The 24,054-nt window shown below is 38.1% G+C and overlaps 1 protein-coding gene across 1 annotated transcript in view; it reads right to left on the bottom strand.

The window, feature by feature from the left end:
• The window catches only part of gpc1a (glypican 1a), a 39,861-nt gene extending 17,851 nt beyond the window's left edge, over window positions 1-22,010 (bottom strand). The window contains exon 1 of the mRNA XM_007550805.2: window positions 21,333-22,010. Within this exon, the coding sequence (XP_007550867.1) occupies window positions 21,333-21,483 (151 nt within the window). The 5' untranslated portion in view covers window positions 21,484-22,010. The remainder of the gene's footprint in view (window positions 1-21,332) is intronic.
• Window positions 22,011-24,054: the final 2,044 nt, after the last annotated feature.

Below are 24,054 nucleotides of genomic sequence, written 5' to 3'. Positions count from 1 at the left end.
TATATAAAATTATATAATTCCGAGGGACAGATTAGCTTCTCAAAATAAATTTAGGGTACAAAATGAACACCTACAAGTTTAAATGTTTGACCAATACTCTTATCAAAAGAGGTAAATATGGGCAACATCCTGGAAGAAAGTTCCCACATAAACATTTCACTTTATGAAATTAGCGTCTGCACACCAAGAGCCAAACAGAAACAATTAGGCTGTTTGTTTCTGGCTGTGGAGGCACTGAGCCAATCAGGACTTGCTGCAACAGAGTTGCTTTTGCTCGGTGCCGACTTGTTGCACCACGTTCAGCCAAATGAAAGCTGAATTCATTTGATTGTGCAAAAACATCTCAACCCCAGCTGATTTCTCAGGCTAATTCAGGTCAGATTCTGACACGATAAATTGAAGTTACTAGGAGGTTACGTAACAGTACTTATAAATAATGCAGAGGCACAGAGTTGTGTGACCAAATCAAAGAAAAACAAGCTTTTATTCTTGTTTCATCAAAATGTTTGTTTTAGATATATATATCATTTTTGTTTTGTCAGATTCTTATTACGTCTTTCAGTTTAACTTGTTCAAATCTTTACATGACAAACTAAAGAATAAAAATATTAAATTAAAAACAAACCTTGCTCATAAATAAAAATATGTTCTCAGCCGTTAGTGTAACATCCATTGTATTTTTACCGTTTAAGAAAGCAGAATTTTCATATTTCAGGAATGAAAATTCAGGAATGTGTGTTTATTTTTCCTAATTTGTTAGTGATTTCCAGACTTTGTTACCTCTAAAACCACAAATTAAACTATTTTTAGAAAATTAAGAAATATTATTTTATTACGACGCATTAAAGAGGAAGGTAAGATAAAGTTTAGATCATTCTCAACTGGCCCTGACATTTTCCTGGCACCAATTAACCTAACAATCATTTTTTTTAGACATTCAAACTCCACTTTGAGGCAAACCGAGTTGTATTTTTGCCCAATCTCGATTGTTTTTCTTATTTTCCTCTTAATTATCCATATTAAGTTTTAATATCTGTGGTTTTATTATTTGTAATTATCAGTGTGCTGCTGCTGCTCTTTGAGAGTCCACTTTCAAATTGGTAGTAATAGTCAAAAATGCTCAAAATGTCAACTCAAATTATGCTGTTTTTGTCTCAAACAGTGAAATCCTGTTTACATGCACACTGTTAGTAAAGAGGACTTTTCTCTCTTAAACAAAAGAACAATGCTTCCTCTGATCTTCACATAAATAATTCATGACTGATCAGGACTGAAAGGCTGATAAAGGCAATCATTCAACACACAACAGCAAATCAGAGCTTTTCTCTCTCAAATATTAGAGTTGGAAAGAGCTGGTACTTATTTTTCACATGATCTGTTGCACTGTAAAACACCTGAAGGTGGTTTAACCTGAAAATAAAAGTCCACCTGCTGCCTTGAAAATGCAATTTAAGTCAACAAGAAAATTGTTTTGGTTGTAACTTAGAAATTAAAGTTTATGAAGTTGATTTAACAACATTGTTTTGTGAGTTCATTAGTTTTGTGAGGCGAAACTCAACGCAACAATGCAAACCAAACAAAAAAATCACAGCACAGAACAAAAAAAAAACAACACAAGCCACTATTATCACCAACAACAACAACAAAAAAAAACAAGTATACTACAGAAGAAAAAGAAGAATTCTTGCAAAAAACAGCAACAAAAAACCTGCTCTGATAATAAAGAATATTAAAAAACACAACAACGACGGCGCAGAAAAAACAAGTAGGAACAACAAAAAAAAAAAAACAACATCCTCAAAAAAAAAAAACAAGAAGAACAACAAAACAACACAAAAAAAAGCCGCCAAGAAGAATGCGAAAAAATACCCACCACTCCCGTCTTCTTCTTCCAGCAGTTTAAGAACTAACAAAAAAAAAACACCAGATTAAACAACTGGAGGTTTAACATTTAGGCTCAAATTGTAAATCTCGCTAAATTTATTTGACTTAAAAATTACAAGATAGTAGACACAACTAAATGCGGCTCAAATGTTTTACAGTGAAACATATTATGTGTCTGATAAGAAACGTATGATTGTGTAAACTGTAAACAATGGCGCCTTTGACAGCGAGATTAATGATAGTTACTCCAACAGGAAGCACCGTCCTCACTGCATGGGAGTTTAAAGCAACAGATTATACAAACATGCTTAACTCCTCTCTATGTGGCCTTCAGGGTTGGATCAGGTTCAATTCTCCTCTTTTGATTGTGTTTTACTGTATTTCACTACTTTATCTGGGTTGCTCAACTTTAACTCTCTCCTCAGTTTTCAATTGTAGCATAAGCCGCCATAAAGTAAACAAAATCAGTTCTCTTTACCTGCGAAAAAATAAATAAAAAATTTAAAAAAATGCTTCCAAGATCCAGGACTGCTGAGGCATTCAGGAGGTTTAATGAGACGTGAAGATCTAATTACACCCTCAGCTGCAGCAGAAGTGCTTCATCACCGTCTCACCTGCCCTCCGCTGCAGACTAATCCCTCACCAAGGTAAGGCAGAGCGAACGCCGAGTCAGCAGACCCAAATGACAAGGTTCCACGTGTATTACTGTATTTCAGCTGATTCCACCTCAGAGAAACGCAAACATAAAGAGCTCCAATCTGCTAACATCAATCTTATCCACTCTGTTCAGATCAGGGATGTTCAAAGTGAGGCTCAGGGGCCATTTGCAGCCCCTGGACTGATTGTGTGTGGCCCAAGACTTCAGCTAAAGAAAGATAGAAATGTCTACCCGCAGTACGGGTATTTAAAATAGATGGAGACTTTTTATCTTTAATTAGGATAAAACAAGTAAAATCTTCTTACAATAGAAAAGTTTGGCTGTAACACAAAATAATCATCTTTTTTTTCTCTTGAACAACCGGTGACTTTTTCTCTAAACCAAACTTTACCGAACCTACTTTATCAAATCTACTTTTCATTAATTTAATAAACTTGGACAAATACAACAAGCATGTTCAAAGAAAGAGAAACCCAAATCCATCCATTCATGTACTTTACACCCTTGTCTCTTAGTGGGTCGGGAGGTGCTGCTGCCTCTCCAGCTAATGTTCTGGGCGGGGTCACCCTGGACAGGTCACCAGTCTGTTGCAGGGCAACACAGAGACAAACAACCAAGCATACATACCCTCACACCTAGGGGCAATTTGGAGAGGCCACTTAACCTGATAGTTTCTGGACTGTGGGAGGAAACTGGAGTACATGGAGAAAACCCACACATGCACAGGGAGAACATGCAAACTCCATGCAGAAAGACCGGGGCTGGGAATTGAACCCAAAACCTTCTTGCTGCAAGGCAACAGCTCTACCAACTGCGCCACTGTGCAGCTGTTCAAACTGTTTTTTGTTTTTTTATCTAGAAAATTAGCTAAATTATTTTCAATAAGGCAAATCTCAAGAACCCGTTTTAAATTTTGGATGTAGAATAATTTACACACCCTTTTCCAGCAACAAATTTGATTTAAGTATTGCATGTGTATATTCTTGTTGAGTGAGTAAGAAACTTTTTTTTTCACCCTCAAGTCCTTTTGACTCAAGGATTTTGGCTCTTGGAGTTTTGTGCAAACAAATTTAAGATTTATTTCAAGAGATAATCAGAACATCCTTAGGTACTCCCAGTTCATCAAATTAATCAGGAAGTGAGACTCAGAAGTATAATTTTGAAGTTTTTAATCAACTATGCTCATTTTTTTTTCTTTACTGCTGCTTCATAAAACAAACTAGTCCAGATTAAGACATAAGTCAAGTCTTTTGTGATGCAGAAAGATACATTTCCAGGTTATTTCCTTGTTAAAGCAAATGAATCGCAGCTTTCTAACTAAAAAGAACAGTTCTTATATGTTTCTCTTTAGAAACATGAAGCAGCTTATCTGGTTATTGTTAAAGTATAAACTCGTGTCAAGAAGGCAAGACTTGAAAACATAAATTTAATAAACTAAAGCAGGCGATTGTCCTGCTGTTTGCTTAAATGCCATTAATTTGGATTACTGTTGTCACTGAATCTATTTAATATAAATTTAAGAACAACAGATGGTATTAGGAGCAACACACTGGGACAAACTAAACACAACTGAAACATTTTCACCAGTTTTTCCTCCTCTTTTCTTCTTGTCCTACTTTCATCCATCCTGCCCTCCTTTAACTCGTCTCCTTAAATCTGTCCAACTTCTTCCACTCCTCTTTTTCATTTTAATGTTATGGCCTCATTCCTTTCACTGCGTCTTTACTTGACTCTCCCCCGCTGGGATGAAAGTTTGTCACAGGAAGCAACTTTGCACCGTGTTACTGTGGAAACCGCCTCCCTAACTGTTACCAAAGTGACCTCCAATCTCTTAACGTATGCACACAAACGGCGCAGTTCACGCAAACCACGACACAGACGAAGCAAAACCAAACGCCGCCGTTAGAAATAAAATGCAAAACCTGCTAAAATGGTCTTTATCTTAACACACTCCCTGATCCTGCCCTTGCTCTGCCATCACACACCACATCAAAGCGGCTCACTGCCGAGCAGTAAAAGTGGCGCAGTGGTTTGGATTTATTCCCTTCAGTCAGACGTTTATTCGCTGCTTCCCTTTCCTAATGAGCGTCTTACAATAACCCTGTCACTTACTGCGGGAAATTACTGCTACCTAAATGAGAGTCTGATGGAATGTGTGTGTGTGAGTGTTTCCATCTCACACTCTCTTCATCATTTAAGACCACCTGTATGTGATTTAATGTCCCACATGGACTTCCTCCCAAAGTACACTTTTACCATTTTACTATGCAGTGAAAAGCAAAGGAGCGCAGAAGACGAGGGGAGATAAGAGAGCAGAGAGGAGGAGGAAAAAGACGGAGGGATGAGAGGGCGATGAAAAATAGAAATCGACAAAGACGGAGGAGTGAAGCATTAATGGACACAAAGGCAGGAGGAATTAAAAAAGCAGACATTACCCTGTAAACATCTAGTAAATCTGTTCAACTTTATTATTTAATCATATAAATTTACACTTGATCTAAAAAGTTGCTTATGATGAAGTTTCATAGCGGTTTATGATAATTTCACCCAGCAAGTAAAGCTGCTCAAAGCTTCAGTCAACATAAAATCCAATGAGGTTACCTGTCTTGGTGCTTAGATCTGCAATTCTCAAAAAACCAAAATGCAGCAAAAACCTGGAAACAGGATTTAGAACAGAAACAAATTCAAAGGTTTTGAATTATCATTATTGTTAGTACGCTGCACATGAAACACTCAGTTACAAGACCATCACTGAATAAATCATAAGCACTAAATGTACAGCAGCTTAAAAAAAAATTAGAAATCCAAAGTATTTCAGGTATTTCACTTTAAAATTAGTGGCAACAAAAAGGAAGTTGGGAATATGTAGGGAAAAAAAGAACACAATGGGCAGACACCGGCTAAAAACGTGACCAAGAATATCTCACCAAACCATTCATTAACCATGTGTGTGTGTGTGTGTGTGTTCACCTGGCACCAACTCCTCCATATAATACTGTAATTCTATGTTATTTCTGGGAGCACCTCAAGGCTCTTGCACTAATGACCACTTTTACTTAAATTCACTCGGTGTGCAGAAAGGCTCAACATGTGCCATCTGGTGCGCGCCATGCCATGCATGTTGCAGAGTCAGGATCTGCCTCTGTGAGTGTGCACATTTGTGCAAGCATGTGAATAATTGTGGGGCAGCCAAAGGTCACACGAGCCGTCTCTGACTCTCTTTTCTACACATGCCTTTAAATCTAGACCGATCTGTCTCTCCCCATAACAAATCAATATGAGGGTTGAAAGTGTAGAGGGATTATCAGTCGACAGCCACTCTGCTGCGCATGGCCTTCAGAAAACAGGTACATTATTCTAACTTCTTGAACTACTTACAATTAGGCAAACAATATAATTTACAACTCGCAGTCAGTGAAGATCACCGCTCCTCACCTTTACAATGTAGATATTAGAGATTTTGCTTTTAGCAGAGCATGTCTGTACCTCGCTCTACGTCCGGTTCAATCTGCTGCATTGTTTTATTTCTAATCATGTAGTTTATCCTCCATGGATGCAGCTACGTCTTAATTTTCTTGCCAGGTGTGACCAAAATAGGAAGAAATTATTCTCTTTCCTCTGTCCTTTCATTTGCAGAACATACATTTTTTTCTTCTTTTTTTTTTATGAAAATTGACATTTTAAGAAAACCCTATTCCAGAGCCTTTGCTCACCATGTTAGCCTTATTTAGAGGAACTTGACATTTCTCATTGAGAGCTGATGATCTTAAATCTAAAATTGCTAGTGAGTGATAAAACCGGCCACTGAAGATTTTTTATTGTTTTATTTATCATTTTCTCTCATCATCACCTGCATAATTTATTTTATCACGCTGTGTTAAACAGTGGTAGTACGCTAACAACATGCTAGCTAATGTTAAAATAAATGCGGGTAACTATGGCAACCACTGACAGTTTAAAGGTCTGTTGGCGGCTTCTGCAGTCCTATTGCCCGCGCAGCTGCTGTGTTTACAGAGTAAGGGCACAAGAAATCATGTTGGATGACCTGCTAATGCAAAGCTTAGCTGGTTTAGATTAGCAGATTAGACGCAAGGCCTAATCCGGCAACATTGTAAGGTTGTGACCAGGAGCAGGGTGGATATGAATGTTTGCGTGAGAAGAAAACGGGGCAAACGGGGGCGACACCTTGTCGGATCCTCCATCAACGCTCTCTCTGTCTCTCCATGTCGGTCAGAGGAACATTAGGTCGCCGCCTGAGGTCGGGCCTTTCCAGGTCAAGTCTTCAGAGTCGGAACGGTGAAGAAACTGAATGAGTGTGACACCAGCTCATTAGAGCTGCAGGGGAAACAGTCACGTGGTTTTTCTTTTGAAGCCTCAGGGGAGCTGGACGCTTGAATGAGGCAATCACAGCCATCGGAGGAAATACGAAACCCTGATACACGGGTTTAACGTCTGAGCACATCTTGGACCTACACCGGGTCTCACACTCATTAAGATGGAAATAAAAAGGTTAGAGAAGCTTTGGAGATGACCGCTTCATTACTACTGGCTCTAAAAGGGAACCAGCGCTTGGAGAAGTGCTTGAATGAAAACCGAATGAGTTTCAGGAGAGGTGGGCCATATGAACTTAAAAATGTATCGCAATACTTTATTGTTTTTATTGGGATAACAATGAAGCTAATAATTATTTTTAAAAAGTATCTATAGCTTCTTTTCTGTCTCTTTTAACCAATTACGTGGCAGGGACTGCGTCTCACTGCAGTCACAGAGATTAAAAATGTTATTCTTATCACTAATCTGAACATAGAGACATATTTTTCACTATATTGGTATTTATTGATGCTCTTATGGAGAAAATGGTAGAAATAATAGTTCCAACATGGCCAGTTTTTGGAGTTTTCAAACAGTTATTCTCTTCATTAAAATAAATTGTTCAGCAATCCATCTCTAAGTTTCTGTCTTGATGCCTAAAAACTTCCTTTCAACACGTTTCAGGGGCAAAATAACATGTTTACAGCAACCCAGAAAACCATACAATGGTAACATTTTATCACAAGACTTATTGTTTTGTACTTTAAATCAAAATACAATATTGAGAATATTTTAAAATTCAGATAATCTCTGTGGTTTGATCATATACTCTGACTCCTTGTCATTTGATTCAGTTTGCACAGACATTTCCTAGGCAGCATCCAGTCCTAGTTTTCATGGTTCACATGAAGGTTACAGTGTGGCAACCTAATTCATTCACGCTGCTTCTACACAACCTTTATTACCGCAGCTGGTAAAGATCCTTACAAAAGCCATAAAATAGATCTGTGAGCTTTTAACCAGTAATCTAATACTTCCCATTTCCTTGGAGTAAAAAATGTGACCAGAAACAGCTGCCTACTTGAAGTAAACACTCATCAAAATGGAAAAGACTAGAAAAAATATCAGGCTGACACAAGAGAGATGCGTTTTCATTTTTATTAAGAAAAAGTAAAGAAGAAAATATCTGTTTGCCTAAACAGATATTTACTTCCAAAGCAGTAACTGAAAAATCAACTGTAACCAATTCCTGAGTGTCGCATTAAAAAGTGAAAGGCGGCGTATTAAAAAAAACAAAAAAAAACAGGATAAACTAACCCCTGCCCTGTGGTCCTATGAAGGAATATACATGTGTTTGAATGTAACAGGGTTTTATTCTAACAATATTATATGAAGTTTGTCAAAATGTGTTTATTTATTATTTGGATTCATCATGTTTAGTCAAGAAGCTGTTTCTCCAGACATGTCTTGGTGTCTTTTCAGTTTTCTGCTGCTCTTGACAGTTGGTGGTTACCATAGTAACTGGCAGCTCCTCCCCGTTTTGTCCCGTTGCCGTCGGTTACTGTGGTACTATTAAGATCAACTTTCTGTTTTCTTTACAAGTATTTTTTATTTTAACACATATTCCAGATAAATGTAATCACATGCAGCATAACTTTAGCAACATGGTGTATATATTTTTAACACTTATTATTAATGCTGGGAATTTTAGCCATGTTTAATTTTACAACTGCTAACTGCTGCTAACTGCCCCTTGGGAGCTGTTGCTTTGCAGTTCGTTTATGGTTATTTATTGTATTTTATTTAATATATACCGTCAGAAGCAGAAGATGTTAACCACCAACTTGATTTCCTCTTTTGTTAGAATAAGTTCAGTGAACCTGAGTGTTTCTGTTGTGAAGTCAACCTACTGGATCGGAGATGAACACAGGGGTAACATGCATAACGGAAGAAGTTAGTAAAGCATCAATTGTTCTTCTTTGCGTCTTCCTCATGAGAGATTACGAGACTGAAAGTGTTAGAAGAAAAACTGTGTCACATTTCAGAACGTTCTGCAGATACCCTTGAATATCAAGAGAATCTAAACCACCAATGTCTTCAAAATGTTATGAGACAAGGAGCTGCTTCTTTCTATCCGGTTCCCCACCACTATCACATAAAATCCTGTCATTCCCAACAGGACGAGATGTAATAAAGCAGAAACTTCATGAAATAACAATAAAAAACATAAAATAACATCTGAGCCAACACTTGGGAGGTTAAAATGATGAAAAGCATAAGGGCGTAAGGCTCTGCAGAGCAGCATTAGCACTACATGGGGTTGGGATTTTCACAGCCGTCTGCCTAAATATAGACCTACGTCTGGTTCTCACATGGAGTAACACATCAGTAAAAACACGTAACACACTGTTGGATTCTTCATTTTGCTCTAATCATCCCTTGTGCCTGTGTATTAACTTCCAAAGTTTCACAAAACACTGAAAGCAACCACATTACGTCTCATTGACTCTGCCTATTAAATCCACTTCTTTAGCCTGAAAGTCAGCCTTCACTTCATTCCACTAACAGGTATCAACGATGATCACAGCAGCTTTTGCCAAGGTTGTCTGTCCTACGCTGTAAAGCTGTCACAGATACACTGGCGGGGACACGCAGTCGGATCTAACAGAGATAATACTCTCCAGCTCTGATCCCATCAGGCGCCCGGCTGTAAGTGCATGTGAGGCCGCAGCCTCTTACTCAGAAAACCTGCAGGCTAGAAAAGCACCAACAGCTATAGATTAATACGCAAGGAATTTCATTTTTCACACAAAAAAGCTAGAGAAGAAATAGTGCTAAACTTTTAGCACAGTGACCACATTATGCTGATAGCTAGCTTTAGCTGCATTTCCATTGACCATTTCAAAAATAAATTAGCTTAATGGAAAAACGCCAATTTTAAAAAAACATCTTGTTTTTCAATATAAGGTTTTGCTGATAGGTTTTTTCTGGCCCAGTTGAAATTGGTTTATTTTACAAAACTGCAATGGAGACACTTTGATGCAAACCGTACTCTCCAGTCGTAGTTATAGAACAGGGGTGTGAAGCTCATTTTTGTCAAAGTCATGAATGCTCTTAAAGGGCCAGAATGTATTGATAAAACTTGTTCACCAACTGTTAAAATATCAATGAATTCTTAAAATGAAATAATATTATTGAACATCTATTCAGTCCCTCCAGGATTTAGTGATTTTTTTGCAATAAAGATCAAAGTGATAGTAGTTTGGAAATATCTGCGCTCATTTATTACGGTAAATGTTTTGGGATATTGTGTTTTTTGATATTACCAGAATAGTGACAAAGTTTTGCAAATGTTTCTTTCCCCATTTTTCATTATATTCATACTGATCTTTCAGATGCTTGCAATAGTCAGACTAACTTACTTCTGCTCCGTGGGTTTTCCCCCTTACTGTTTAGCCTGCAGTGGCATTTTAGCATTTAAAGGGTTTATGAGTTTACAAAACTTGAGCCAAAAGAGATACCTTCACCCCTCCAGACGCAGATCATAACAGTACTTTTGTCTGCTCTATTGAATCACCCTGAAACACAGTGACATAATGCCTCCCTCACACCTAGCATGCCACCCAAAAATGAACTGTGACCTTTAACTGTGACATTTTAGATGAAGCAGATGAGCAATCAGAGTGTACTGGGATTTTTAGAGATGGGAACTCACAGAAACACAAAGCTAAAACAACATCTTGGTCAGACAATGGCTTCTTGTTTCATCCAGACATCATTTTGTTCTTCATGCTTGCTGGAAAACACTGAAATCTGAAGACTTGGTTTAGCTGTGAAGCAGCTGAGTGAGAGGGAAAGCAGCAGCGTAGCTCTACGTCACCAGGAAACCACACTCCTGTCCAACACACCGCCCACGATGCATGAAAGGTAAAATCCAGAGCAGGTAGCCGGTGTTCTGCTCATTACGTTCTACTTTACATCCAAATTTAAAATGAATCAACATGCAAAGTTAGCAACTAATGTAATGTTTTCTGCTTGTCTAGCTTTTGTTTACATAATATATTTTTTCATTCACAAAAAAGCAACAAAGCATTTGTATTACTGTTAAAAGCGCTGATAGCTAATCAACTAATAGTGCTGAATAAAACTGGTAGTTCAGGTAACTATCCAGGTTAGTTAAAGCATCAAAGGGATCTTAAGTCAGTGACTCGTTGCTCTTTGTGACTTTACATGATAATCTGACTGCTGGATGTGAAGAGCCCTCGTCTTCATCCATTTACTTTCACAAATTTATCGATCTTTACTGCACAGCTGGGTCTTTGATAAAAGACAGAGTGGCCTTTTTCTGTCCATCTGGAAAATAACCATCACTTGATTTTCTACCCACTGAATGAGAAACAAACATGTTTTAACCAAACTTCACCACAGACACACACCTGCAGTTTTTGTTAAAGATCAATGAGTTTTTTATTGGAATAAACTGATTTGGAAACATTTTTCTTTTGCCTAGTTTTGTTATTTTTTTGTTAATTATGAATTTTATCATTTTGGTTCTTAAAATACCTACCTAAAATATCTACTTTAAGTTTTTAAGTTGATATTTTGGTCCACCTGATTATGTAATTTTTAAAGATGAAATGATTGATAATTTGATCAGTTACTCAGCAGTTGAGTAAACTTTTTACCAAATACTTTTTTACTCTTACTTGAGTAATTTCTTGGATCACTACTTTTTACTTTTATTGAGTAAAATTGAAGCAGTTTTACTCTGACTTGCGTAAAAACTTTGGATATTCTGCCCAAATCTGGATTTTGAGTTTGACATTTTGGTATTAGAACAACTTTACAGCAATCACTGCATGTGTTGGTTCGGTCCGGATTTGTCCATTTCGTGAGGCTGAACAAAGATGAGACACTTTCGTGTTTACTGATCGGCTAAACCCAATCCCAATTATGAAGCTTTCATTTCACTTCACGTCATGTAGATGTGATGCAGAGACTCGTAAATCATTACCGTTTCCACACACTCACACTCTGCCTTTCCCTCCACAGAGCATCTAAAATGCATCGACTCAGAAAGCAGCCGGCTAACCACAGAGTCCACCACATCAGACAAACAACTCATCTCCTCATTTGGAAAACAGATGGACTCTCAGAAAAGAAGGCTGGGAGGAAGAGGAGTAAAAATAGAGTCCGATAAGGAGGATGAAGCAAACGCTGAGAGGAGAGGAGGAAGAGAAAGGCAGAGGTTATTGAGTAGCGATGTTGGCTTGTACCAAATTGATTTTAGGGGTAAAGATTGATGTTAAGGCATCGAACGGCTTGTGCTTTACTTTCTCTGCTTTTACCTACAGTTACTACAACACATGCTTATTGTGAAGACGCAGGCGAGGTTTATGGATCCGGCCTTCGCATCTTTCCATTCCCCAAACAAACACGGGACTTTTTCACAGGTTTTACTCACAGGCATGATGCGTATCAAGCATCTGCAACGAGAAAGCAAATATGTAAAGTCGTCCACGATGAAAACATTCAGCTTCTTGTCAGTTTGATAAATGGACTGAACTTACATAGCGCTTTTCCAATCTTTTTGACCACTCAAAGCACTTTACACAGAGTCACATCCACCCATTTATACACCGATACGCAGCTCGGTGCCCAGGGGCACATCAACATGTGGCAGGAGGAAGCTGGAATCGAACCGGCAACCTTCCGACCACAAAACGACTACTCCACCCACAGAGCCACATCATGTTCACATTCTTTATTTCTACCACAAAAAAGGAAAATGATGAAAGTTAGAGGATCAAATGTGGGACCAAAATCGCCAATGTGACAATATTAATCACACAGTATAAGTAGAAGTTTTACACACTGATATATTCTGTTTACTGTACTTATAACTTCAATATATTACCAGTTTAAATTGCTATTTTTGAAGTACTTTAACTGTAGTATGGCAATGGGTTAGTTAGCAAATTAAAAAGGAAAATATTTTGCGCCACACAGCAACATTTACAGTGATTAAAAGGTCATAATTGTCAGATAATTTTCTCTATTGGCTTTATTTGTTTATCTGCCCAATTCTAACGCATTTTTAGGTTTTTAATTGTGTTTTCTCTGATTTACAGTCAAATGTTTTACAGTTATAACACTCACAAAACCCGATTCAGACTCATTTCCTTCCTCTCCATGACTAACCAGTGTGATCAATAAGCTTTTCTTAATTTGACCAGGACCTTTTCAACTCAGAGGTGAAGGAGTTTTGGCTACAATTTACCAATTATTTAACATATTTTCATTTTTTTAACTTTCCAATTAAGGATTCCTACCTAATTTATTTATTATTATTATTTCTTAGCAATGCAAATTGAACGTATAAGAAGTCTTAGCAGAGCTGAATCATCTAGTGAATTAGAAATTAAATAAATTTAAAAAGAAAAAAACAAATCCATGGATATCTCAAGATGTGAGACAGAAAATTAGCCAAAAAAGTTAATATTTTTGACTGATCAACTCATAACGCCTGTATTATCACAATACTTTAAAGCTGTTTTTAGCTACTGAAACAAACAGAAAAAACACTAATAAAAGTCATCAATTATATTTGAAGTCATAATAGGATATTAAAAATAAAACCAAATTGCACACGGCACCAAGAGTGGAAATCATCACAACTATTCAGGAAATTACAACTGATATGAAGACTTTTAAAAAATCTAACCTTTAAATTATGTTTTCTCTATATCTAAATAATTATAAGCATTCGTAATATTTAGCTGCAGAAGAAAGCAAGCTGAGCATGCAAAACTTGTTTCACTTCTGCAAAGGGAGAATCTTTAAGCGTAGAGATTGTTGTGATTTATGAGTTCAGGTTCCTGGTTTGAATCCAGAACAGGAGGAGTTTCTGCATGAAGTTTTTATGTTTTCTCTGTACATTAGTGGGTTTTCTGGTGTCTTTCCACAGTCCAAATCATCATGTTAGGTTAATTTATCATTCTTATGCAGTGCAGAAACACAAAATCTTACCAAGCATTTTCTGTGTCTAGTTTCTTACTACACTTGAAATAAGAGAAAAAAAAACTTGCAAGTAACTTTTCAGTAAGATGTAGGAGTTAATGTTGATGCAAACTCTTAGTTCTACTGATAGATTATTTCACTTATAAAACATTTTTCCCATAAGTGAAATAATCTACCAGTGGAACTAAAACTCTTCCCTCAATATTAAGAAATTATTGACTAAAAACAATCTTGTATTTCTTGCTAAAAAGTTACTTGTATGTTTTACTTTATTTCACGTGTACCAAGATATTTGCTCTAGAAACTAGACAGAAATACTTGGTAATACTTTGTGGTTTTGCAGTGTGAGTGTGTGCGTGTGTGTGTGTGTGTGTGTGTATGTTTGGGTCTGTGATGGACCGGCGACACCTGGACGCACATGCCTCTCGTCTAACAACAAGAGCAGAGCGACACCTGTACTCCCACCAGCCTATGAGGGCCAAGCAGGTATAGCAAATAGAAAGATGGATCCTGATGCATTTCGAGGAGAAAAGCATTTCATCCAGTAAAAGATGAAATACAGATCAGAGGAGCCAGCATCTGTATCAAACTCCTCGTCCCGTGTGAAGGTAGAAAGGAAAAAACTAAGCTTTTTCCCTTTCTCTCGCCTTCCTCCTCCTCCCACACTCTGTGCCTCCCCCACCTTAGCTGCTGCATCAGACATCATGAAAGATTCACAGCTGTGCTTTTAACGCCCAGCCACGATCCGCTCCCCCTCAGACACACAAACCTACACTCATAGATCTGAGCCTGTCTGGAGAAAAATAAAAAAATAAAGATGTGCCACAAGGAATCTGACAGACATCAGAGGGAGAGGTGGAGAGCTAAAGTTACAGACCCGATACACCAGCGTGTGCAGGTTCTGCTCAGCAGTGTGTGCTGTGAGCGCCTGGATAAGCATGTGATGCGTGACAGATGATGGACAGATTCAGTTTCCTCCCATGCATAAAGGCTCATGCATATACCGGATTTTAACACGAACCTTTAAAAGGAAAACTCTAAATCACTCCATCTTCTCCAAATATTCCAGTTATTTGGTGTCGTAGCTCAGATTGTCTGCATCTTCAACTAAATATTTAATTGAAAGTACTGGTGCAGAGCATCCCACAAAAACTGTGTACAAGCAAATGGATGGAGGCTCTCTACCTAAAGGACATATATAATCATATTTTAAGGCTAGAACCTTACATCTTTAAAGTTTGAAACATAAATCATTCTTTTACGCTGGTGTGGATAAGAAACTTTGGACGTTACGAGTCGTAAACAGAACTTTGCTGAATGCCTTCCAACTTTCTCTTCGTGCCCATTTTGTGTCATGAAGGCCTGGAGTACTGAGAGAAACCTTAATAACAAGATAAATGTGAGTATCTGTTGGCATAAGAGTAAAAATGCTGGTCAGAACTGGAGCAGAAGTAACTATTCGTGTTGCATGACATTAGAGATACAATAGTGTGCAAATATAATGGAAAATGTTGTGATAATTATATGATTTATAATATAAACAAATAATTAGAGTGGTAATTGTCTGTTTCAGGGTTCATGCAGTTCATAGACATTAGATGCTACGAATGAAATGCATTGTTTCCTGTAGTGAACATTTATTTGTACTATATGGATTTTTATTCTATTTAAATTTGTAACTTTTTACATAAAAATGTTTTGTAATCATCATTATTATTATTTTTCTCATCTTTTTCTCTGTTGTCCTCGGGTCATTTTGACCCGGGGACAACAGGAGGGTTAATTTGTCTGTATTGAACTGTAATACATTGTATTTACATTTTGCACTAGCTTTTAGATCTAACTCTGACATATTATGTGCATTGTCCCTTTTAAAATAAACAAACAAAAAAAGAGGAAATTCAATTTCTTGTTTCATTCTCAAAAGCATATTGAAATACTTTCTTCTTGTTGTTTTAGCATCGAGAATTTTTGATATTCTATGTAGCAATAGTTGCAGTTTTATTGAGTTTTATTGTTTTGAATCTCAGTTTTTGTCATTCTCACTGTGAATTGATGCATTTTTATACATCTTTGTAGAGTTTGATAACCTGCTAAGTGATTCTTGCATCGTGATTCTTTTTTCCACGATTTTTAGTCTCTATATTTCATTCACTACTGTGAGCTGCAAGCCAGAACACAGTTTAAAAGAAAACGTGTAACAATATGTACTTAACCAGAGTAGCCATTAGACATGGAGGTGTCTAACATAAGTTGAGACTTTAACATAAGTTTAACATAAGTTAAAGTCTCAAAACCACAAATATTTTGCAACAAACCGTTGCCATGATTTAAAGTTTGCTAACTGGAGGCGAGAGAAGGTGAAGAACTGAAAATTAAGACAATTACGGTGTGGAAAATGGGCAGACCGACCGCCAGCCATCAATCATGTCAAGGTGCAGCATCTCTAGTCTGACTGAGTAAAACAGATCACACTTATTCCCATCGAGTCACTCAGAAAAGCAGAGAAAACATAGCATTCCGAGCAATTATTCACATTTAGTTTATTTTTTATTTGTGCAAATCCATGTAGCAAAATGAAAATGACACTAATGGTTCTCCATTAATCTGCATCTGCCGTGCCTCATGGGTATTTTGTCGTTTTTGTTTTTTTAGCTTTATTTAATTCCCACTGAGATTAAAAGTTTTCTGGCCAAAATGTCTCAGAATAACATAGATTATCCTGAGCTTAGCTATGCTGCTAGCTTGGCCTGCTGGAGGGCAAACTGACCACTTTTTTATCTTTCTGCTACTTTCTTCTTCTACTACTCTCCAATTTGCATTTTTGGCTCCGACTTCAACGACTAACTTTATGTTTTCTCTCAGTTTTTTCTTTCCACAGAAGCTTCATCTGGTCTGGAGTTTGGATACCTGAGACACTTTCCTGGATGAGTCGTCAGCTGAAATAATCCTACAAACAACTAAACGTACTTCCTCTCCTGAGACGGAGAGGAAGTACTTTTTATTGACAAAAAAAAACCCTACATCAGCTCTTATGCTTCTTTTTTGTGCATGTGCTCCGTCGTTCATGGCAAAATGGCTGCTCATACTGAGCCTGGTTCTGGTTCTGCTGCAGGTTTCTTCCTGTTAGAAATGAGTTTTTCTCTCCACTGTCGCTACATACTTGCTCAGTATGAAAGATTGAAATAAAGTCAGTGCAAGAGATCTTCTGTCACTACATGCTGCATGTAAACTTTTTAACCTAACTTGAATAATGAACTGAAATTCATGACAATTAGATTCAATTTGGATGCATGTGTGATTGAGTCAAATTTACTTGTTTGTAAAGTACCTTGAGGTGACTTTTGTTGTGAATTATCCTTATATAGTAACGATGAGGATACAAACTAAAACCTGTACTGGAGAGCAGGCAAAGCCGTCTGATTCAGACATGAAATACTGAAGCATCAAATCAATAAGAGCTCTACAAACACACACACTCACATGTGTCACAACCGCTCCACTTCGAATCTGAAGACAGCAGGTAATGTGGCATGGCTCTATTTCGAGGTGTCACTTGATCAGATGGGTGTGTGCAGCTCCACACACAGACAAAGCATGTGTAAGTGAATCTAAATGTCTTCCTAGGAGAAGGTGTTGGCTTTCACTGTCTTTTGAACACACACACACACCTGAGGTATAGGAAGAGCTGGTCTTTGACTACTGGCCAGGCAAAAGGTACAATGTGAGAGTTAGAAATGCTTGCAGGCACAAAGGCAGACAACAGAATAGACAGAATCTATTCTCATCTTCTCTTGGTGCTGCTAACCCGACAGGACAAAAGATGCGAGCTTAGGAAGGGATAAAGCTTCTTAAAAGTCTGGAATGCAGAGCTTCTGCTTTTCAAGTCGCACACATTTTTATTTGATCCCAAGTTGAATTTAGAGTTAGAAATATCTGTTTTTTCAGCTCCTTTTAGAACCCAGAAAATGGGGAACTTTGAATTTATACCATATTGATAAATGCTGCATTCTGATCTGGATACAAAAAACAGCAAAACTGGAACTCAACAACTCTACAAGCGTTAACTTGGAACGTTTTGGTTATTTCTAGGTTGAAATAAAATATCCAAAAAGTGCAACAAAAAAAAAAATAAATCAATAAAGAATAAAGATGTTATTAGTGGTGTTTCCATCAAAAATGTGCCCAAATCTTTGGCCACATTTTGTGGAAAAGACACAATTTCGCAATTGCGGTGTTTCCATAAAATAAAAAAACACAATTAAAATCACACGTGAATAAGTTTGTTCACGTGATAAGTCATTAAAAACGAGAAGCTCCGTTATCCTCCAACTACTTCCGTCTTGATGGTTTGCACCAGTGGCAACATCTGGTTGTTGGTCATGTGACTGATGCGGAAAAAAGTTTCCTAATCCGAAAAAAACACCTCAAATTGGTGCGTCTCCATTAAGCGAAATTATTTTCTAAATGTCAGATTGAGAAGTTGCATGGTTGATAGAAACGCAGGTAATGATGTAAAGAGAACAGACTGTCTGCAGCTTGCAGCAGCCTACGTTTCATACAGACGAATCAGAACAGACAAATTCAAACCGTCTCTATTTAAGTCCTAAAATGTGCCTGTAAAGCCTGAGGCTGTGTTGCATCATTAAATAAATCCACAGAGAGACATATAAACTCTGAGGGCTAGGCCACTGCTGAGATTGTTTTCTTACTGTGTAACCAAATCTTTGAGTCAGTTAACCAACTGACTAACAATACTTAACAACCGTACATCAGCAAATGCTCTGCAAAAACAAGCAAAGGAAATAAACAGAAGTCAACATTTCTCATAATTGTTGTGCTGTTAATAACAAGCAGCTTCTTCAAAGACACCAGCTGGGTTTTGTTCCAAGTCGTCTAAGTTTGTTCATCCATGCTGCCTGCAGCAGCAGAATGCAGGAAGCAACTTTCCAATCGATGCAGCAGAACAGGCTCTAATTAAATGTTGCTTTTGTTAAGGTCTGACTTCTGAATCCAACAGAATAAAACACACAGATATTCACATGTATTCCTTGTTTACATTCAACAACTGAATTTAACCACAGTCCAAAAAGTGCCATGAAACTACGGAAGAAGATTAGGGCCACTGAAAAAAAGGATTCTGACTTTTTCTCAGAATTCTGACTTTTTTCTCAGAATTCTGACTTTTTTCTCAGAATTCTGACTTTTTTCTCAGAATTCTGACTTTTTTCTTAGAATTCTGATTGTCATCTCAAAATTCTGTCTGTTTTGATCAAAATTCTGAGCTTAAGGTCAGAGTTACTTTATTTTTTCAGTGGCCCTAATCCTCTTCTGTATAAAAAAGTCCAGAACCCCAAATCCAGGTAAAAAACAAGAAAACCAAAACATTACAAAAACTAAAGTTCAGAGGTGGAAAAGAATCTTAAATCTAAGGAATTAACTGAATACAAAAAGCAAAAGACAAAACCAAAGTGCCAACGTTGATGACAGAACTAAACTCTGGAGGAAGTAGTTCTGACACAATTCAAAATGAAGAGATTAAAAGATCATAGATGCATGAAAACCATAAATACATCTGGATGTGACTGATTTAAATCAAAAAATTATGTTTAGACACTATTTCGTAATATATAAATGTATCTTCACAAGAATTCACAAGATTTTTATTTCACTGTGGTTTGGTAGATGAGGCTCTCCCTTCCCTTTGAATGCCTGCAGTCATTTTCATTTAGCATTAAGTTGCAAATGATTAGCTAAGATGAAAGAGTCCCTTTGTTCCCATCTTGATGTGGACTTAAATGAATTCTGAGAAGTTTTGCTTCAGTAACTACAACAAAGGATCAAGGGAGCAAAACCGTGTTTTTCAGCTGTCAATAAAAGATGAGTCTTTAATGGAAAGGGAGGGAGAGAATCGTGCTGCTTCTTCCATCAGGCCAAAACTGAGACCTTCACTGACTCGCACGCTCCGTCTCCGTTAACCCGCCTGTCTGCCTCTGTTGTTTTCGCCCTCCTTCCTTTTCTCTCCCTCCACCTCTGAGGGCTCACTGTTATCTCCTGCGAGCTCCGCTGTCTGTCTTCCTCACACATCCAATATTAATAACTCACACGGAGGTACAAGGTACAGGTTGTGTCCTTTTCATGGACACAACCTGGGATGACCTTCAGATTGTACACAGCTTTCACGGTTGCTTCCTGTTAATTACTTGAGAATCACAGCAAGGAGACGCACCGAGCAACATAAAAGGATCTGAAAGTGGAAAAACAATCAGGTTTCACAGTAGATTAATTACAGACACCTTGGTTTGTGTTTGTAGACAGCAGGGACCACAGAGAAATAAAATAAATAAGACTTAGAAATGTGATGGGAGATTGATGGGATGTGAGGCGGACTGGTTACTTGACTGCTTGGTAAATTGACTGATTGATTACATGCATTATTGCCTGTCTGACTGCAGAGTTGACTGACAGGACAGGGTTGGAGGGAGGATCTCAAAGCCATCTCTTCCCTTGTTAAAATTAACCGCAGCTTAGGCTGCAGTTGATTTATGGGTCTGCAGGGTTTTGAGCCTCAGGCAAGTATAAATTATTTCTATGTTCATAAACAGAATACGTGTAAAATCGCAAAACACACAGCTTAAGTGCAACATTCAATTGGCTATAACATTTTAAAGACCGTGCATTTAAAATTGTGCCTCCCACTAATATGAGTGGATAGTTGGATGGACTCCACCCGCTGATTGCCCCCACCCTCCGCGCCCCCGCCCCACACCACACACACACACACACACACACACACACATACACAGCAAAGATGCAAACACTGCAATCAAAATCCGCATCACAATATTCAGTTATATTGCAATTGCATCCTCTCTTCATAAGTGATGCCCTGCAGCTCTTACCTTATGCAAATCATATGCAAGGAAAATTCAACATCCATTCAGTCCCACCTGCAGCCCCCAATGAAAGAATACCAGAGGATACACCACTGTAGCTATCCAACAGCCATAAGATGAAAACAAGCCAGTTTCTTTTTTAAATATAAAAGCCACTAATGAGTATATGAAGCTTAACCCTGTTCCCAGCAGACAATGAAAGTGCCCCGGTGGGGCATATAGACTGGGAAACACCTCATGTGGCATTCTGGGTACAGAAAATTCAAGCCAACACACAATGAGACACATGAACTGCACTGCTGCCATGTAGAACAACGAAACGGGGGATGAGTAACCCAAAACTTGGCTTTAGGTGCTGTATCATTATTCACGAACAAAACACTTCATGGTCAATGAAACTAATCCTCCAATGTGCCTCATTTTGCAGCAAGCTATTAATTTACACAAAATGCTGTGACTATATAATCAATATTCTAAAAAAAAAAAAAAAAAAAAAAGCATGATAATTAGTGTGTTTGTTTTCTAAGCACTCAAATGATTGCAAATCCATCCAGAAAACTCACCTGAAATCTCAGTGAGCGGGACTCCCTCCAGCGTGAACCCCTTCCCGGTGTAGAACTGCCGCAGGTCCCCGCAGCTCCTGTCCGCCCCGGACACTGAGCCCGGGGCCGCGCATAAACCCACCACGGCGCACAGGAGCACACACAGGCGCATCTTCACACCTTCTGATGTCCGCCTTCTCTTACAAACCCGCAAAAAGGAAGATGCCCTCTCCAGCGTTCAGCCGGATCTGAAAGAGTTTTCAGAGTGTGTCCCGTTCACACCGCACAAAGCGCCGGGTGAAGTGAAACTCTGACGGCGGCCGGTCCGGGCTGCTTCTGCGGGCTGCGGGTGTCAGGTACACCCCGCTCCTCTTCCTTCCTCTCCTCCTCCTCCTCCACCTCCTCTCCCTCCTCCACTCCTGCGCTGCTGACCGGGAGCTGCAGAGATGTGCGAGACAAAAGGCAGAGGAGGAACAGAGGAAGGGAGAGAGCGCAGGTGTCGCTCAGTTAAACGCTGCGGCTGCAGATCGACGCCGACTCTACCGCTTCATGGCTGCGGGCTGGAGAGCGGCAGGATGGGGAGGAAATGTCTTCATTTAGAGCCAGGTTTCTGGAAACAGCAGCTCTGGCCAGTGACTCTCCTCTCTTCAGGCTTTGGGACAATGAAATGTGTTCAGAGTGCTGATGCTTTCTCCCTCTCTTTGTGTGCGCTGCATGTTTGAGGGGCTAAACAGCGCCACCTCCAGATCGGAAAAGTAGTGATTACACGCGGATTAGTGAGTTTTTTTCACTAATGATAATAATAATCATCCACGTAATACAAGCAATTATTGCTATAAATCTCAACTGTACTATTAGTAGAGAAGTCTGCAACCGCAAGTGGTTCTTTGCCTTTAATAACAATAAAATAATAATAAAAAGCCAACTAATGTTTCTTTTTTATCAATGTTTTGCGTTTTTTCTGCAATATTTCCAGTAAATTCCCAAAAGAATGACGCTAAAGGTACTAAAAGGGACTAAAGTAAGAAAAAGCTTCAGATGCGTTTTCCAATAAAATAAAGTAATTCATTAATAAACAGCAACGAACAAAAAGCAGGCGCCTTAAATGTCAACAAATGGTTCAGCTCTGGTCTACTTTAATGTGAAGTTGGCTGTTCTTTGTCCATTAATCAATTCTGAGAACGATTTGAGTTGACAGAATACAGAGAAGATATTGATTATCAGCTGCCAATCAGCTTTGATCCCAGGTTTCCATGGTGATGTTAATTGGAGCATTGAATCCGAGTCACACAGGACATCAGAACTGCTTCTGTCTCTACAGAACACATACAAGAATCACAAGGCAGTGAGTGTGATGTTTATCAAAAGGAGCCTTTGATTTGTAATAAAAATCTTTTTTTCTGTTTAATTAGAAGTTTTCTGGTCATTCACTGCAAGAAGTGAGTCTGCTTGCTGAAATATTTACTTACAGTTTTCTTGTAGGGTTTTTGTTTTCTCACAGAGATAAAATACAATACACATAAAATTACAATTTTATTAAATTAAGAAAAAAAAACTATCCAATCCAACCTGTGGAAAAGTTTCCCTTCTGGTTATGTCACCTTTTCCAAAAACAAGTTTTCAAGCATTTCTAAGAGAATATAAACTAGTACTTTTCCATCAATAATAAATAATTACTGACTTAAAACAAACTCCTGTTTAAAGGTTACCTATAACTTATTTTTTGTCTTATTTTCTGAGATATTTGCACTAGAAACTAAACCAAAAATACTTGTGTAACTTAGAAACATGACATGCATGGAATAACAGGCAATTTGAGGTTATGCCTGCTGAATCTCAGCGTCCCATCACTGGACTTTGACTAGGTCACTCCCGAACCTGGAGCACTGCAGAATATCGTTCAGCTGCTCAGCAGGAGGGTTCGCCGCTGCTTCATGTTTTCTCCATTTGCAGATAACGTCTCACTGCGGTTCACTGTAGTCAAAGCCTCAGTAAAGACTCTGCAACTCTTTCCAGACAGATGTCAGTAAATCTGTTTATCCTCTGCTCTCCAGTTTGTTTAAGTTTGGGAATAATGTGTTCCCTTTTAAGATCTTTTAGCCTACTTAACTGTATCAGACGGGTTCTGTGTAATTGGTTGCTTGATTCTTCAGGTTGGAGTAATTATGGGTGTGGCTGTGAAATTCAACTCATCTATTTTTCATCACAAATAATTTATGGTGTAACAAGGGAGGCATTTACTTTTTCTCCTGGGCTTAGGTTGCTTTATAAATCTTTTTCTACATTCTGAAATGAAATCATCAATGGAAAACCTCTGCGTTGTATTTATTCAGGTTATCTTGGTCTGCAACTTTAAGCGTGATTAGAAAGAAAATTGGAACAAAGCAAAAACGCAAAATCTTACCAAGTATTTTTAGTTTAGTGCAAATAATATACTTGAAATAAGACAAAACTAACTTAAAAGTAAATTTTCAGCTTGTTTTAAGTCAATTGGCCGTTAATATTGATGAAAAGGTTTTAGCTTCATTGGCAGATTATTTCACTTGTAACATTTTCTCAATTTCATAAGTGAAATAATCTGGAATTATTCACTCAAAACAAGCTCCTATATCTGGCTGAAGCTACTTGTAAGTTAGTTTTGTCTTATTTCAAACATACTAAGACATTTGCACTAAAAACTAGAGCAGAAATACTTGGTAATATTTTGTGTTTTTGCAGTGAAGAAATTGGTAAGGGGGGAAAA

This window comes from Poecilia formosa, unplaced genomic scaffold (genome assembly GCF_000485575.1).
Source record: "Poecilia formosa unplaced genomic scaffold, Poecilia_formosa-5.1.2 Scaffold38, whole genome shotgun sequence".
Classification (NCBI taxonomy): Eukaryota; Metazoa; Chordata; class Actinopteri; order Cyprinodontiformes; family Poeciliidae; genus Poecilia; species Poecilia formosa.
This window is presented reverse-complemented; position numbering and strand designations above follow the sequence as displayed.